Here is a 19,103-nt window from a genome sequence, read left to right as displayed (position 1 = left end):
TGCCTTCCAAATGACCTCAATGCCTGCACATAAGGATTATGACACTTCATTTTCAATGGACTAAAGCTGTAGTTATCACAGTGGGTTGCTCATTAATGACTTGATGCTTGATTGTGTTGTTTTTAATTAAACATTGTCTCTCCAGGATGCAATAACTGCATGAATAATTTTGCACCATCAAATCTACCATCTCCTACAGCAGTGGTCTACCACATGTGGCCATGTGAAAACCTGACTGTATTTTTGCTCCAATTTGTCTTCGGTTTAGATCTCATTAGGGATTCAGATATTCTTGTCACACGTGCCATGTGGATGTGCACATGCACACACACACACACTGTTTTATAAGAGCTATTACTTTTCATTCTTAAGTGTTTTTTTGCAGGGTATTAGAAGGGAGTCATGGAGTTTTTCCTTAAAAGATATTTTCTTTTGACAGTGATGGAAATTCTCATTAGAGTTCAAATATTCTTCTGTTTCACACACACACACACACACACACATGTTAACATTTGTATTATGTATATTCATGTATATATAATTATCTACATTGTTGTAATAGGCAATGCCCATCAGGGATATTTTAGTCATTTTACATTTGTAATAGGTATTGATCATTAGGGACAGTCTTGTTCTTTTTTTTTTCATATTGTAGGACACTGTTCCAAGGACCATAGAATCGATGAGAGCTCCCAATGACTCTTTGGGAGCTCCCCAAGGCCCTCATTCATGTGTATATAGGGGCTGTTTGCCCCTCTTTTGTTCTATGCTTTTCTTAAGCATTTTGTGATCAATAATATTTATATTTTTACATTTTTATGCTCTCTTTTGGCTCATTGTGGCCTTTGTATGCACTTTTGTGCTTTTGTATTGGCTTTGGCCTTTGTATTATCCCTTAGTGGACTTGTGTTTGTGCTTGGGCACATTGTATTTTTGCTTTTTGTGTGTTTCATTACATGGTATCAAAGCCGTTGAACCTTGGAACATGTTGTAAGTGGTGATCAAGGGACCATGTGTTTGTAAAGATTGTGGTGGACGTGTTTGTGGCCATTCTCTTTCTTTCTCTCTCATTTGTTCTTCACCTTTAACAAGGAGCAAGATGTTGAGATAGACCTTTCCTTCAAACTCAATGGAATCAACTATATGATGTGCCCTGCTACAATGGATAACAACTTAAGGGAAAGCTTTGGGGATATGTGATGGACACAATTCCCAAGCCTCAATTGAAACTCACCAAACTTGAAGGAGGCCAAGAAAAAGCTCTTAAAGGAGATGACCAAACAAAAGTCATAAATGAGTACCAATTGAAAGTAGAGGGTTGGGAGAACAACCATGCTAAAATTCTTGCATGGTTTATGAACAATTGTAGACATTAAGATTTGTGCCAACATTGTCAAATTTAGAAAGGCAAATGAGACATGTTGTTTATGAAAGACATGTATACCTAAAAAGACCTTGCAAGACAATACTTCTTGCAAGAAAAAGTTAGAACTACTAAGCAAAGAGATATGAGTGTACGAGACTACTTTAGTACTTTATTCTCTTTATGGGATGATTTAGCACTTCTTGAACCCAAGTAAGAAGTCGATGAAGACGTATAACTTAGACGTGAGCAAATGGAAAATGAACACTTTTTCCAATTTTTGCATGGCCTATGTTCAGAGTTTGAACAAGTTAGATCTTCACTCTTCCATAGATCTTCTTCATTACCTCTTGAAGAAGCCCTTGCCGAAATATGTCAAGAAGAAACTCGTCTTGGTATGACTAAAGAAAGAGATGATGTGTTGGTGGTTTCTCGGCCCGACAACAATATGAGGACTTAAAAGCCTCCACACTTTGGAAGAAAAAACAATGGAGGATCAAGAAAAATTATTTGCAACTTTTGTAATGAACTGGGTTATATCAAAGCGGCATGTCTAAAGCTCAAAAACAAGGTGGCTTTCGTTGGAAAATCCACACTCAAGAAGGGTGAATACTCAATCAAAAAATAGAGATCTTAAAGATACGACTAGTTAACTAACAGATACACTCCAACAATTTCTCAAAACATCATCTTCAAAATCGAGTGTGGCCATTGCTTCATCCTCTTCTCCAGGTATGTGCTCTTGGATACTTGATTAAGGGGCTTTCTTTCACATGGCTCTTCATGGGAATATTCTTTTCGATATATTCATTAACTCAAAATTATCTTGTGTTTCAACCGTTGATGGGACCTTTTTAAAAATTAAAGTATTAGAACTTTAGATTCTAAAAATTCTAAAAAAATCTTTGTTCCAAAAATTAGAGTTCCAAATTAAAAAAAAAAAATTTGTTTCACAAAATTTTGACCATAGATGTAAAATTTCTTTCTCATCTAAGGGTTGCTCCGTGAAGGATCTTCAGTTCAAGAAGCTAATTAGGCAAGGCTATAGGAGAGGAGCTCTTTACTTCATGATTTTTTTGTCTCTTCTATCTAAATTATTTTGTAATTATATCTAAGATAAAGATATTAAAACTTGATATCCAAGCTTTTCAAAGATGTATCTTTTCCCTTTTGCATAAACTTTTTGGAATAAAAAAGATATTTCATTCAAAGATTGTATTCTTGAAAAAATGAAATCAATTTCCTTTTTTACACCATTTGAGTTAGTGCATTCGAACGTGCGAGGCCCTTCTACAGTCATGTCGAAAGGTGGCTATTCATATTATGTTACATTTATTGATGATTTTATTCGATATGTATAAGTCATTGGGTCTACTTCCTTAACTTTAAATCATATATGTTCTCATTTTTTAAAGAATTTCACATGATGGTTAGAAATCAATTTTAAAGCAATGTTTTCATACTTAGATATGATTCCAATGGTGAATATATTTTAAAAGATTTTCAAAGTTATTTGAAGCAAAACAAAATTTATTATCAAAGACCTTGCCCTAGAACTCCTCAAAAAATGATTTAACGGAAAGAAAGCATAAGCATATTATGGAAACTGCTAGAACCCTACTTATCTCTTGAGATATTTTTAAGAAATTTTTTGCCAAAGTTGTTTTGACTTCAACTTATTTGATAAATAGAATGCCTTTATCATCATTGCAAAGTATTTTTTCATTTGAAAAAATATTTAAAATGACACTCGATTTCAAGCAATTATGGATTTTTGGTTGCAAATGCTTTGTGCTTTCTCATAAAAATGATAAATTATCTTCAGAAACTATTAAATGTATTAATTGGATATAGAGAGAATCAAAATGGTTATCGGTGTTTTGATTCTAAAAACAACAAATTTTATGTTTCTAGAGATGTGACTTTTTTAGAGAATAAGAATGGTTTTGATAAAAAGAATAGCAAAGAGAAACTAGACTATTCCTTTTTGTTTGATCTATTGCCATGGCAAAAAATTGGTTTTTGTGAACCAAACGATTGTGAAATAAACCATGATGATCATTATATTTTTTAGAACTCTAAATAATAATGTTCATAATGAACACCATGATGGTAATGATAATTTAGAGTCATCTCATAATGATGACAATTTAGTTGAGAACTCCTTTAATAATATACAAGTCTATACTCGAGGTGAGCAAAGAAACCAACCATGTGCTTATGAAAAATATTCACATGGTCTACCCATGGATGAGACAACATTTAGAAGATCTGAGTATCCATCCTACCAAATAGGTTTGTGTCCTATGCCTTTTTTTCTTCAAACTATAGAGCTTGTTTAATAACTCTCCATTCCTACCATGAGTTGTCACATTATAATGAAGTAAAAAATTGTCCTCATTGGATTGAAACCATTAACGTAGAACTAGAAGCTCTTTGAAAGGCCAACACTTAGCATACTATTAGAAAAGAAGCCCATATGATATAGATGAGTTTTTAATATCTAAACTAAAAGTGATGAAACTCTAGAGAGATGCAAAACTAGGTTAGTTGTCAAAGGGTACTCTCAGGAGTATGAGATTGATTATGAAGAAACTTTTGCACCTATAGTTAGGACTAGTGTGAGAACCCTAATAGTTATTGTCTCTATAAAAAAATGACATAATTTCCAATTAGATGTTAAAATTGTTTTTCTCAATGGAGAACTTAGCGAATAAGTTTACATGGATCCTTCACCAGGGATTAATATTGAAAAAGGTAAGACTCAAGCTAAAAAAGACTTTATATATGGTCTTAAACAAGCTCTTAAGGCTTGGTATAATAGATTCAATATTGTTGTGGTTAGCTCTCTTTATCAAGAATACAGCTACTAACATTGTTATCCTTCTGCTGTATATAGATGATATGATAATTACTGGAAATGACAAAAAGGGGGTGAATGAAATCAAAACTATTTTAAAGAAAATTTTTGATATCTGATCTGGGTATTTTGAGATATTTTCTAGGAATTGAAGTTGCCTACTCACCTAGAGGGTATGTTTTGTCACAAATAAAACTTGTTGAGATCTTTGCCAAGTCAAAATTTTCAAATGACAAGAAGGTGAAGACTATTGAAGTTGCAAATGAAAATTTGAGACTGAAAGATGAAACCTTGCTTGAAAACCCTATACCATATAAACAAATGATTGGGTCCCTCACCTACCTGTCTATCACCAGACCGAATATAGCTCATGCGGTTCATGTAGCAAGTCAATTCCAGTATGCCCCAACCTCTATGACATTAAAAATTCAATAACTAAAGGGATTTTCTTATCTTCAACCTCATCTTTAGATTTAATCGCTTATACTGATGTTGATTGAGGAAGAAATCCTAATGATAGAATCTCAACTGTAATATCGTGTGTTTTTACATTATATTAAATTCTGGATTTTAGAAAAATGGCTAAGTGTTATAGTAAAAATCAATAAAATCCTCAATTTTAGGTGGCATCAATTGAGTTTAGGTTTGACTGAGGTCTCATTAGTAAGTCCTAAACGAGCCAAGCAAGATATGATAAAAACTTTTATTTTTGACCTTTAAAATCAAGTGAAATTCAAGCGAAAGTTAGAGGCAAAATTTAAGTTATACATCATTAGATGCGCCTCAAAATTTTGCATTCGTCGATATGTTATTTTTTTGAATTCGGGCTACAGTTGGCCCGAAAATCACATTTTTTCAAAAAAAGCCCGCCTCGATAAGACCGAGTCTGGGTTGGATCGGACCGGATTCGATTTGTATGATCCAAGTTAATATGGATCTGGACTCAGTCCAAGACCCATATTAATTAAGATCTTGTCCAGTTCAAGATCCATATGGATATTGGATATGGATTTGGATCTTGGATCCAGATCCAAGTCCAAGGAAGTTAAAGCTTTAAATTCATTATAAAGGTTTAATTTAATAAAAATTAAAGTTAAAAAGACTCCTAGAGGGGTAAGTCACCCTCTGAAACCTTCTGGACATTTATTAATTAATAAATAATTAATTATTAAATAATTAATTATTAAAAATTAATTAATTCTGAAATTTATTTAGATATGGTAGTTACCAAATAATTAGGGTCTCTAGAAGAGCCCAATTCAGTTGAATAAACAAAAAAAAGGTAAGTAATTAAAAGAGGTAGTAAGTAGAAAAGTCAACAAAAAGAAATTTCTCTAGAGGATTCCCTCCTCTATAAAACCCCTAAAAAAATATGGGAAAGAAAGAAAGAGGAGAGAGAGAGAGAGAAGGAAAATCGTGGGAGAGGAGAAAGAGAGGAAACAGAGAAGAAGAAGAAAGAAGAAGGAAAAGACCTTGCTCTTCGATCATCCGATATTTTTCTCGATCTTTTTCAAACTTCAACGAAGGTATGGATCCCTCTGTCGATTCAAACGGGGTGAAATAACTTAGGTCAAGTTTATGTAATGTTTTGGTGAAAAGGAAAAAGAAGAAAAAGGGAAAAAACAGAACAAATCCGATATGTATATTTATATATATACATAATATGACATTGATTATGTATATACATATCTATGTACACATATATACACATATATATGCCTACATGCATATATATATATATGTATGTATATATATACATATAATGTTAAATCAATCAATAAATTCTATTTTGGCATGTGCACGTTGTTTCGATTTATGTGCATCAGTCCCACTATTCACAAGGACAAATTTGTCCCACTGTACGTGCTGACAAATCTACCAACTGCAACTATGGATAGATTTGTCAATCATCACAGATGCGCAGGTCTGGTCCAGATCTGCGGATTTAAATGATAATATGTCTATGTTCAAATAGTTCTTTTTCCCATGCCCATAGTTGTAATTTTTTTTTTATGTCATAAATGGATTGCTCATGCCCATATGCATGCGTATGTGAATACATATATGTACCCAAATCACAGCTATGTTTGGGGTCAGAATTGACCCAAACCATGACTGTCGTAGGATTCCATATACATATATATATATATATATAGGGATTCTTGTAACGACCCCAATTCATACCTCTTAAAAAGTGCATTTTTTTTAAATCAATTGCGGAAATATTCTCATAGACCCGAGGCCTTTACAGTTTCACTCCAATTGGATAACCAAACACAATACAAGATATCTTACATTTATCACCTCAAACCGTAGCAAACTTATTCTTTATTAATGATAAACGAAAGAGTGTTTAAACAATTGTTGCAAGAAACATATCAGAGTTATTTAAATGACACAAAAGTAAAAAGGAAAAACTGAGTCACGTTGTCCCTCTATGGACTGTCCAGTAGAAGTGTGGCACTCGTAGCTCTATCAGAAGCTTGTCACTTCACTGATCCCCTGCGACTGCGAAAAAACCTACAAAAGTAGGGTATCAGAAATATGATGAATTTTGCGTACGAATTCCTCTAATAAAATAAATGAGCATAAAGAATACAGATAAGAATTCATGCAATATTTTAGAGGTATGCAATTATGACAAATTCGTAATTCGATTAAGCAATGATGCATTAGAGATAATTATTAAGTATGAAGAAACATTTAATAAGTAACAGAAATCACAATTTAAACAATACAATCATTTAACATGCATTAGGAAACAACATGATGCATTTAACCAACATTTATCAGTTAAGAGAACATGTAAACGTGCATGATCTAATGCATAGCAGGAATATACATGACTTCACTGCAATGCATGAGTAAATTATTATCTTTCATTATAGTTTGCTTTTATATGTATCTCCTTATTAAATGCACACAATTTAAGTTCCTCTTTATAATTACCGTTGCCCGCGGATACACCAAACGGGTACAATTTCTCGAGGTCAAGTAGGGTTTTCAGGGTAACTTAGCACACAAGTTGTGTTTTATTACTGGGTTCCAAACTTAGCCTTCGACCTATGTCACATGAGTGCGGGCGCGGGTGCAGGTGCGGGTGCGGGGATTCGGCACTTTCAAAAAAACCGGGTGCGGGGGTGCGACAGGGGCAAAAATGTAAATATATATATAGTGTATATGTATGAATGTATGGTAGCTGTTAAGGTCCATGACATTTATGCCCAACTTACTTTTTACCATTTTTTTATCTTATATGGTTGTCCCCAAAGATGAAAGTGATGAGTTGTGGAGCTTGATTCATTGTTTTTGCCCTTCCACAGCCCATTTCATAGGGCAAAAAAAAATTTAAAATCCAAAAAAAAAAATGGACAAAAATGACCTTGGGTGCGGTCAACGCACCCAGGGTCGGGTTGACCGCACCCGGTGCCGCACCCGCACCCGCGTCGAGTCGCGTTGACGTCGGTGCGGCACTCTGCTAGCCGAATCCCTGTGACATAGCCTTCGACCGAATCACCTTCCGAACATTAGACCTTCACATCTAATGTCGGGACACTAAGGACCTCCACATCCAATAGTGTCACTTTCTTGGTATACCAAAACAACAACAGTTGTGTCTACACATCACCCTTAGGTACAGTGGCATAATCTCATTAAAACCGTAGCCAGGAGAAAGAACCTCAATATCGGGTTTAAGGGTAAGAAGTAAAGCACACAGAGTTTTTGTATTCTCGCGGTCCTTCAAAACCGAATATCTAAGATTCTCATTCTTCCGATGAAAGATCTCAAAACGTATATTACATTGTTCTTACTTATTATCTTATTATTAAAAGTCAATTATTGAGTTTTGCAATCCAGCATACAAAAGCAAAGGCAAAAGCTTGCATCTACCTCTACGAGAGTCATCACGGGACCATCGCTCGCAGAAAAGCATAGAACAGTGTAAACACAATGAAATAAAAATAAATGTAATTGTTTTGCGATGCATTTAAAAGTAAATAAGGAAAGAGCATCTAGTGCTCAAGGCTCTCCAGGCCCGCGATGATTCGCTTGGATCATCGATACACCATATGCAAAAACCATAACAGTAAGCTAAATCTGAAATAAATCGCATACTTTTCAATTGCACATTTATATATGCCTGTTAAGAATGTGCATGGAGCAATAATGTGCATATGCATGCATATGAGTTCATGATTTTGTATTCAATGCATGCTTTCATCCAGTGTATGCATTCATGTCAAATACATGCACCCACTCATGATTTATACATATTTCATGTATGCTCATGCAACTTAAACTTAGCATACCCCTTAAGGAGATTCATCTTCCATCAAGGCATATGTGAGAAATTATACTTATAACCAGCTCTAACAAAAATCTGCATGCACCTTCCATTCGATTTTAAAAACACGCATTTTGCATTAATTTCATATATATATATATATATATATATATATATATATATATATATATATATATATATATATATATTCCTTTTTTTCTTTTTTTTTTGTAAAGGAGGTTTACACCCAGTCGGCTGGGGTTCCAAACAGGCACAGCTGACCTTAGTCAGCTGGGTCAGGTCTGGTTAACCCTGGGCCGAGCCTGGTAGGAGCCTGCCAGGCCTGCCCCAGCCCTGCCCGAGGCGGGACCGGGCCTGGCAAGACTTTGCTAGCCTCGGGCAAGCCGCGCCAGCCCAGCCGAGTCCATCGGCTGGGCCTGACAGCTCGTGCACAGGCCCAGCCGATGGGCCTGTGTGCTTGCTGTCAGGACTAGGCAGCCCGCTGATATAGCTGAAACTATATATATATATATATATATATATATATATATATATATATATATATATATATATATATATAACTTGCAAGGGTCACGACTGACCCGGTTCTTACTTCGTTAAGGCTATGCAAGAGCTGTGCATGTTCATTTGAATCCAAAACATGTACTAAACAGTACCAGACTTGTACCTACATGTTACTTACAGTTTCAATACACAGCATATGCATGTTTTAAGCCATGCTCAGACAATGATCCCGATCGCATAAGTTTACAACACAGTTTACAACCTATGCCTATTCAGAAATATAGTATAAGCAACAAACTTAGCCAAGAATACTCATTCATAAGTGCATGCATAATCAATTTTCTCAATGGGCAAAACATTATGCACACTTTTGCTGAGCAGTACACACCTACAATGTGGTTGCAACATTTATTACCAATGTATCTAACTAACCCACATCAAGATCTAGCTAAGGAATCGATATTCACAAGGAGAGTTCTAAAGGAACCACTCCTATGTCAAAAACAATTTCCATTATAACATATACAGAATTTTTTTTTTTTGAGAGAGAGAGAGAATGGAAAACCAAAACGCATACATGGAAAGAGGATCCATGTATCCTCTTCCGCATATCTTAGGGTGATCACCTAGATCTACCCCCTTTTACCATGGTTTACACCAAGATATAGCATGAGAATCAAATTGAATCGGTAATCGATTTCTCACTTATTTTCAAAAGAAAAGACCCGTACCTTGCGTGGATCGAAAGAAACGAGAAAACAAAGAAATCGACGGTGGAAAGAGGTTGATGGCCGGAGAAGAAGATATTCCTTGTCCCTTCTTCCTCTCTTTCCTCTCCTTCCCTTTCTCTCTCTCTTTTCCCTCTTTCTCTTTTTCCTTCTCTCTTTTTTTTTTGTTGTGTATAATGAATGGGAGAGGGGGTGACGTCCCACCCTTCTCCAGCCCTTTCTAAAAGGGCTGAAAGGGCTGGAGAAGAGAGTTTCCATACCAATGGAACTCTTCTCTCCTTTAGTTTCCTAATTTTTTTTAAACACTACCAAATGTTGACTTTTTTATAAAAAAACTTTCAATCCTTTTAAAACTCTTTCTTAACCTCTCTTGAGCTAGAATAAGGACTCTTTTAAAGAGTCCTACTCAGCCCCAAAAATAAAATTCAGAATTAGTATTAATTAATTATTAAATATTAATTAATTAATTAATTAATTAAATATTAATTAATTAATTAATTATTAAATATTAATTAATTAAAATTATCTAAAAACTTTCAAAATAGCCAAATTAACCCAGAAGGCTCCCTAACCTTATTAAACCCCAAAATAAAGCTTTATATTCAATTTAAAGCTGAAAAAATGTGGGGCTTGGATTTGGATCCAGGTCCAAGATCCAAACCCATACCCAAAACGAAAATGGATCAAGATCTGGATCAAATCCAGATTTAAGTAGGACTTAAATAAGACCCAAATCCATATTAGTTCAGATTGTAGGCCTTGGATCCAATCCGATCCAACTCCGGATCCATTTCGACAAACTGCTCAAATTTCATAAAAACATGATTTTTGGGCCAATAGGAACTTGAATTCCAAGACGCATCCAACGATATATTATACGCATATAAAATTCTGAATTTTGCTTGAAAATAACCCGAATTTTGCTTGAATTTAAAGGTCAAAATTAAAATTCTTTATCTCGCTTTGATTGGCTCATTACGACCTTGTCAATGGGACCTCGGCCAAGCCCAGACTCAAAGACATCAGTCTAAAAATCGAGCCTCAAACGATTTTTCTCCCAGACTTTCAAATTTTCGAAAATCTCATGAAATGACTAAGTACGAAAATACGCGATATTACAATTTTGAATTTATTTTAAGATGTATATGCAGTTTCTGTTAAGCATATTCAGATCTGATGCATGTACAATCTCTATTTATCATGCATTGCTTTTTAATTAATCAGGCATGTTTAGATTCAATAGACATGCAGTTTTATCATGCATTGATTTTTTCTTTTCAAGTAACGGTACATATATACGTGGGTACCGGATAGCAGAAAGAATCCAGCCTAGCCAACTACTGTCAGCTGGGCAGATTCTAAAAAAGAATCCAGCCCAGCCGACTGTTGTCAGCTGGGCAAATTCTCGAAAAGAGTCTAGCCCAGCCGACTGCTGTTATCTGGGCAGATTCTCAAAAGAAAATAGCCCAACTGACTGCTGTCAGCTGGGCAGTTTCAAAAAAAATAAATAATAAGGGAGAAAGATACATGTATATACGAAGTCTGATCTACATGTTATATGACAGTTTTTCGGACTGTCATATGACTGTTTATTGGACTGTCACATGACTGTTTTTTGGGACTGTCATATGATTGATTATTGGACTGTCATATGAATGTTTTTTGGGACCGTCATATGACTGTTTATTGGACTAATATATGACAGTTTTTCGGACTGACATATGACTGTTTGTTGGACAGTCATATGACTGTTTTTCCTGACTGTCATACGACTGCTTATTGGACTAACATATGACAGTTTTTCAGATTGTCATATGCCTATTTATTTGACTGTTTATAGGAATGTTTATATATGACTGATGTGCTTTAAAAAGTGTTACTAAGTTTCATGTTTATATATGGCTGATGTGCTTTATAAAGTGTCACTAAGTTCATATTACTATGTGACTGTTATGCTTCATTAAGGGTGACCGAAATGCATATTGCATAAAACTGTTCGTGTTTATTAAATGTCACCGAAAAAGTTTGTTAGTTATGACTGCTTGTGTTTATAAAGTGTTACCAGAAAGCATGTTATATAAGACTGGTTCATACTTTATAGTGTGTCGCTAACATACATATTTATGTAAGTGTTATGCACACTTTATTTGGATTGCCATGCCTTATGAATGTTACTAAAATACATGTTATGTGATGGATTATGGATGCCTTTTATTGGATTGTTCATGCGTTATAAAATGTCACCAAAAGTACATGCTTAAATGTTGAAAAGAATCATCACTTACATCACTATTAGGTGCAGAAAATAACTAAGACCGTATGTGGTCATCAGCTGGGGCTGAGATTGTTTTGTCTAAGCCCAGCCGATGGCCAATAGAGTCTTAGTGTTGTTCCGTGTGCGGGGCAGCATAGCCTTAAGATCAGTACTCATGTTTTGAATTCCGAGCATGCTCGAATTTGGCAAAAATGTTGTTTACATATGTTCATGAAATCTAACATTATGTTGGCATAAATATGCATATTATGAATAGGTGAATTCTGAAGTTGTATTGTTATTGCATTAACATGATCATGTGCATGGTTTCATGTTATGCATCATGAAAACAAAAATGTTTGTTGCAAGCATGTATTCATATGCATATCTAATTTGTTTTTATATAGATTCGTTTTGTGTGTAAATGAATGTGCAATTGTGGGCATGCTGAATGATTGCATGGTTACATGTTCACTGTGGTTTTTGCATGAGATGCATCAGTGGTCTGAATGTGAACCACGGTAGGCCATGAGCAGGCATTGCTCTGAGTCTTGTTGAATGCATTGCAAAAATCTATATAAAATTTATTGAGTTTCTAAATTAATTGCACTGTTAAGTTTTGTAACGGGCCGAGATCTCGTGTTGTGTTTTGCATGTTAAATTGCAAAATGAAGCTTTTGTAAAAAATGTCTTTTGATAAAAAGATAAAAAAGATAAAACAATGTGATTAATGTTTTCTTCCTAGATATTCTTTCCACAGTGTGAGAATCCTGGATGGCGGTTTTGGGGAACCGTGAGGATACTAAAACTCTGTGTGCGATTATGTCCTTGAACTCGATGTGGTGGTTCACCTCTCGGACACGGTTTTAGAAAGTTTTTCGCTACTTTGCCTAAGGGTAGTGTGTAGACATAGCTGTTGTTATTGGTATACCAAGAAAGTGACATCAATGAATGTTAATTTTCCTGGTATCACAATATTAGATGTTGATTTCTAATGTTCCGATGAATGGTGTTGATTCCTGATATCAGTCGAGGAACAAGTGTGTAACCCAATAATAAAATACAAATTGTGTGCTAAGATACAACTGGGAACTTATCTTGAACTTCAGAAATTTGTTGTGCTCGTTTTGAATATCCGCAGGTTTTAATGAAAAGTGAAACTAATTTTATGTGCATTTAATAGGGACATACATACAAAAGAAAACTCGGATAATAAGTTAATAAGTTCCTCATGCATATTTACTGTTCTGAATTAGTTACTTGTTTATTTCCCTGTTAGCTATTGTATGATATTTAATCTATAATGCCTGTATAGCTATTGCGTTGTGAGATTATTGTAGTTATGTTCCTCTAAAAATATAGCATGGATTTGATTTATGCTTTTCTTGCCTATTTGGATCTTTAGGGAAATTCGTACGCAAGATCTTTGATTCTGACCTTGTGCTCTTTATGTTTTTCACAAGATCTGAAGCCCTGTGATGAGATCGACTGCCATAGAGAGCCTACGAGACTGCGTGACTGCTTTTCACACTTTTTTGGGGACAATGTGGCTCCATAATTTTAGACATTTAATTGATTATGTTCTTAAACTGTGATCATTGATGAATAAAGTTAATTAGTTGATTGTTGGTTTAATGTAAGATCCCTTGTGATTTGGGTTGTGTTATGTTATGTTTGTAAGGCCCCAAATCTCTAGGTTTGGTTTTAGCAATTGTTTTAAAAAAATATTCACTTTTTAATGAGGATGAGTTGGTATCGTTACATCAACAACTGGTTTTTGTGCCTTTTTAAGGGATTCTTTGATATATTGGATATGCAGGAAGTAACAAAAAATTTCATTATCTTCTACTTAGTTGAATACCGTGTAATGACTACGACAACAATGGATCTTGTATGGATAAGAAATCTTCTCGAAGACATGGGGGTAGTCATTTCCAGAGCTTTGAAGATGTGTTGTGATAATACAAGTGCAATTATATTACAATCCATCACACCTTCCATGAGCGAACAAAACATATTGAGATGGACTGTCATTATGTATATGATGAATATATGAGAGGAACTATTGAGTTGCCATATGTTACGTCTGAATACTAGCTTACAGGTTTTTTCACTAAAGCTCTTCGTGCACTTTGGTTTATTTTTTTCTTTAACAAACTTTTGGTGATTACACTGTAAGTTTGATGGGGTGTTAAAATATGTATTATATATATATATATATATATATATATATATATATATATATTGTAATGCCCACTAGGGGTATTTTAGTCATTTTATATTTGTAATTTTTGTTCATTAGGGCAGTCTTTCCTTTTTGTTCTTTTTATTTTTTTTATTTTTATTTGTCTTTTTCATATTGTAGAAGGGCACTATGGTCCAAGCCATCTCAATGACTATATTTATACCCGTTGGGAGCCCGACTCTTTGGGACTTCCCCAAGGCCTTCATTCATGGCTGTTTGCTCCTCTTTTGTTCTATGCTTCTCTTAAAGCATTTTGTAATCAATAATATTTATAGTTTTTACATTCTTGTGCTATCTTTTGGCTCATTGTTGCCTTTGTATGCACTTTGTGCTTTTGTATTGTCCCTTAGAGGACTTGTATTTGTGCTTGTGCACATTGTATTTTTGCTTTCGGCATGTTCCATTACAGCATGCACGCACCTTGTTTTTCTACCTTTGTATTTTGGTTCAACTGGCTTTGGAAGGAGTGATGATTTACATCATTTCAAGTCTGGCCCCATTTAAAGGTGCATTTAGCTATGAATTTGTTTCAACAACTTGGTGACATGAATATATTCCTTATATTATGTAAGAAGTAAAAGTAAATGTTGAGATGGATCAACAAAGCCTACTGGTTGCTTGCTGTAAATATCTTTGTTAAGATCACTATATAAAAAACATTCTTATCATCCATTTGCCATAAATACTATATAGTATTTTGCTAAAAACTGTCATCAATTATCAATTTTGTTAGAAAAACCTCAAAAAAAAATTACAGTTTCAAGATAATTAATATTAAAAATAAAAAATCCAATTTTTAAGAAATAATCTTGAGTTTTTTAACTTGAAGCTGTAATATCTATGTTATAAAATTTTCTATTTATTTTATTATAAAACAAAATGCAATCATGGATTTAGACCATTTGGTGATGTGGTACTTTTGGATTATATGTTTGTTATAGAAGTTGGAACTTTGAGAATGTTTTTCAAATTTCATTAAAAAAGAATGTTTTTTCAAATTTCATTAAAAAAGTGTTTTTTTCAAATTGTGATCTTAAAAGATATTTATATAAAGCAATCAACAAGTCTTGTTGATCCATTCCATCCTATGCATATGATATTTTTTATTAATCATTTCAATAGATACATATAGATATAGGTGTATTTCTTTAATTGAAAATCTTAGAGCGTTTGAAAATTTCTATGAACTCAAAGGGTTGGTTGAACATGATGTTCATTTTAAAGCTGCCTTCCCAAGACCATAAAGGCTTTGAGTCAATTGCTAGTCATGCTTCAGCTTGATTTTGATTTTAGTCTTTTTTTCAACATTCAAACTTCTAAGGCATAAGATTTGATGTCTTTATTATGGATGCAAATGGGTTGGGCCAACCTTGACCCGACATTGGCTCCAGATTTTAAAGAGCAGGTCTAATTCTAGATCTGGTTATGAGATTTAACCCTATGGTATCAGATCCAATTAAAACAGGTAAAGCATATTGATTTTCAAGCGAAAAAGCAAAAGCGGATTCAGTTAGTCTGTCCTTGATCTGAACATATTTGTTTACCCTGTTTCTGTCTTCTATCCGGGTAGATCTGACCACATTTCTTCTATATCGGACCTGGATTCATATATACCGTCTGGATCTGACAGTATAGATTGGGTATGGTTTGGGCCTCAAGTCATCTCTGATTCATTTGTGTCCCTAGTCGTTCGTTGTGACTTAGGAAAAACTTTGTTGACCTATTTCTCAAATTTCATCCAAGTTCTCTCAAAAGATTGTTTACTTCATTGCAGCAGAAACGAAGCACGTGGAAACGAAGAAAAGGTGATGATGAGCAGGAATAAATGGTCTTCTGTTGTTTATCGGAGTGGCCAGAAGCAACTTACTCGCTTGTTCCTGCAAGAAGCTGAGCATGCACTACAATTATGCTAGAGTTCTGAATAACTCTTGCTTCTCATGCCTTCTACACTCAAATGAGTGTATAAACAAACATTGCAGGTAAATTCTATAAGCCAAAGCAGCAACATTTTTCCTTGAGATTTACCATTTTTAAATCCTTGCAACTTTCCTTTTTATCCTTGTGCAATCAACCTTTTAAATTATTTTTTACCCTCTGCTTAGTTATTCAGAAAACTATGTAAGTGGGGTGTCCTTATGGTTTAAATACTCATTTTAATGCTAAGGAGACAGGACTCCAGTCACAGAAATCATTAACCTTTGAATAGAGGAAGCATTCAAGAAAACAAAGGCTTTTCATTGAATAGAAACTCTTCTTGACATGGAAGAGTAGAGACTTTCTTCAGGGGCCATGGAAAGCTGCTCATTACCAGTAGATCAATCAAGGTGGCCCTTATTAGAAGACAGAAGAAATTTTGCCAATGAAAAATCTGTTCTATTTGTCCAGTTCCTTTTATAAAGGCTGGAATTGTTGTCAACCTTTGATTCATCTTTCTAGTTGGCTGCGAATGTTATGTGGCCAGAGCAGCAAAATGGCTGATTTTCTTATTTCACCAAATCAATAGTTAGTCGACGCTTTTTATTTGATGCATAAAAAAAGAACTGCAGACACTGAAGTTGCAGGAGTTGGATCCCACCAACCTTTTAAAATGGATGGTTGTTACTGCCAACGAACACTAATGGAAGAAATTGAAAGTAGGATCTACATGGGCCTTCATTTTTTTTGGTGACTTCCACCCATGCCTGGATGGACAATCTTCACCGTGTCAAAGAGAATGGTGGTCTCATCTCTCTTTGACAATAATCGTAATAGAAGCAAGGGAATCAAAATTGGTATCGGGCCTGAATCGATTTCTAAACTGATACAGAGAATCGGCCGATTCAGATTCTGAGTTGAATCGATCTGAATTGGTCAAATTTTAACCAGCAGATGACACGTGGCAGTAAATATGCTTGTTTTGTATCGATTTTGAGCCAATACGATACAAATTGGCGGATTCAAACTGATTGGCAATGATAATGACAACACTGGTTCTAAGTGCTAACCATAAAATAATATTTTAGAAAATTCTTAAATACCAAATATTCTGCAGAAATTATAGAAACAATAAAAAATCGCTTTTCCCAAAACTTTTCAGAGATCTAGTCTGACCCATTGCCTGATGATTTAACAGTATCAGAGAATAAGTGGGCAACGGTTTAGGATGGCCATGGCCTGTGAGTGGTCAGTGCAGTCCAACCTGTCTGTCTACTTGGAAGGGTTGGGGGATGGCGCTAAACCTCCTCTGTGCCACCCAGGGTCTAGCCCTGGTGCAGACAGGATGGGGCATAGGTGGTCCTCAGGCTGCCTGACCTAATTTAATGGTCCGATCACGGGCTTGGCTAAGTCAGCTTGGCATGGATCAGATTTTGACTGGAGTTCCTCAGCCTATTGATGGGTGCATCAGGCCTAAGCCTCGTCGGTGCCAGGCTGGGGCTTGAAAATCTGTCCTTGACTGACACTCATGGATGAGACTCGCTGGCACTTGTGCTGCGCCAAGCCTTGGAACTTCCTTGGGTTGGTTCTGGGTTCAGGTCTGTGAGTTTCTGTTGAGTGATGGATAAGGTTGCCTTACAAAATCAGCGGCATTGGCTAGTTCTATAATTCTATTAAGTTGCCAAACTATCAAATGAAGAGGTCCCAAAAACTAGGAAGGATGTGGTTGGCTGTTTTTAAAAGTTGTGAAAATGCTTGGAAATTTTGGGCAAGTGCTGTTTCCCGGTGGCAGAATTACACACACACACACATAAGTCGGCTCATAACATGAATCACATGAGGTTGGTTCTAAGTGGAGCCTGCTTTCAGTTTTTGTGGGTCCAATGCAATGCTGTCATGTGATTGGTCGTTAAGATTATTGCTTGTGACATTGGCGATTATTGATCCAAGTGCCTTGTTCGTGTAGAGAGAAGATTCAATGATAGGAACCGAACACTTATAAGGTGTTTGGCCCCAACCACAGGCTGCCATGTATGCCCCCTCTTAGATCCCTTCCCCCCTCCCTGCCATGAAGTGTTCGGCCCGATCACACAACCACACCTTGTTCATGTGCTTGGGAGATTAATAAGGGCAGTACAGGGCCATGGTTGGGACAATCTTTGCCGAGGGCCCTACAATCCACTGCAAATGACTTTGAAAATAAGGTTCCAAAAACGACCATAAATAATATTGCTGGTGTGGATAAGGCAAGAAAAACACACCACCTCGTACTTCGCCTACTCATCATAATTCTAAACCAATCCCTTCAATGCTCTCGAGTCACTGGCTTGCAAATCTTAGAGACTTGCTACTGCCCAGTGAAACATGGTCACCTGTAAGATAGGTTCCTCTTCAAACGATTTAATCTTATGCAGGCATTCCTCAAACACCACCATTCACCAGAAGCACAAGAATCGCATGCCCGTGTTTTGTTTGGCATGTGGTAAGAGTTCAGACCAGCCCAGAACAGCAAAACGAAAACATGGCACTGATTTCCCCAAGAAAAGCATTCCTCACTTTCCTCAAGGAAGAGGGTGTCGGATTTGTGTTCCGCAGAATAGGGCACTGGACAAGTCCTAGAAATGCACAAACTCTCTTTTAACTCGGATTGATCGCCAACAAATTTCCCACTGCCACCAAAACAAACAGCTTATTATGCTGGGCCATCCCTCCATGCATGTAGAGCATGTAAACCAATCGAAACTGAACAGATGCTGTTTCGAGCCTGTTTGTGCTTGGCTTATTTACAGCCAGGCCTTGCTCAGGCTCTGCTCATCTAGCTCATGCACACCAAGCCGAGCTCAACCTTGAGCCAGGCAACCCAAACTTCAGCTGGTTCGCTTAAAAGAAAAAACAGACCGCTTTTTTTATACGAGTTCACTGCGAGTGT

The 19,103-nt window shown here is 35.7% G+C and overlaps 1 protein-coding gene across 1 annotated transcript in view; it reads left to right on the top strand.

Moving 5' to 3' along the window:
- LOC149842654 (SET domain-containing protein) overlaps nucleotides 1-19,103 on the top strand; it is a 133,953-nt gene that overhangs the window by 113,856 nt on the left and 994 nt on the right. The window contains exon 16 of the mRNA XM_089999346.1: nucleotides 16,035-16,239. Coding sequence (XP_089855472.1) covers nucleotides 16,035-16,173 — 139 coding nt within the window. The 3' untranslated portion in view covers nucleotides 16,174-16,239. The remainder of the gene's footprint in view (nucleotides 1-16,034; nucleotides 16,240-19,103) is intronic.

This window comes from Nuphar pumila, chromosome 3, assembly GCF_984573655.1.
Source record: "Nuphar pumila chromosome 3, dmNupPumi1.hap1.1, whole genome shotgun sequence".
Taxonomy (NCBI): Eukaryota; Viridiplantae; Streptophyta; class Magnoliopsida; order Nymphaeales; family Nymphaeaceae; genus Nuphar; species Nuphar pumila.
The sequence above is the reverse complement of the archived record's forward strand: the minus strand, read 5'-3'. Positions and strand labels throughout refer to the sequence as shown.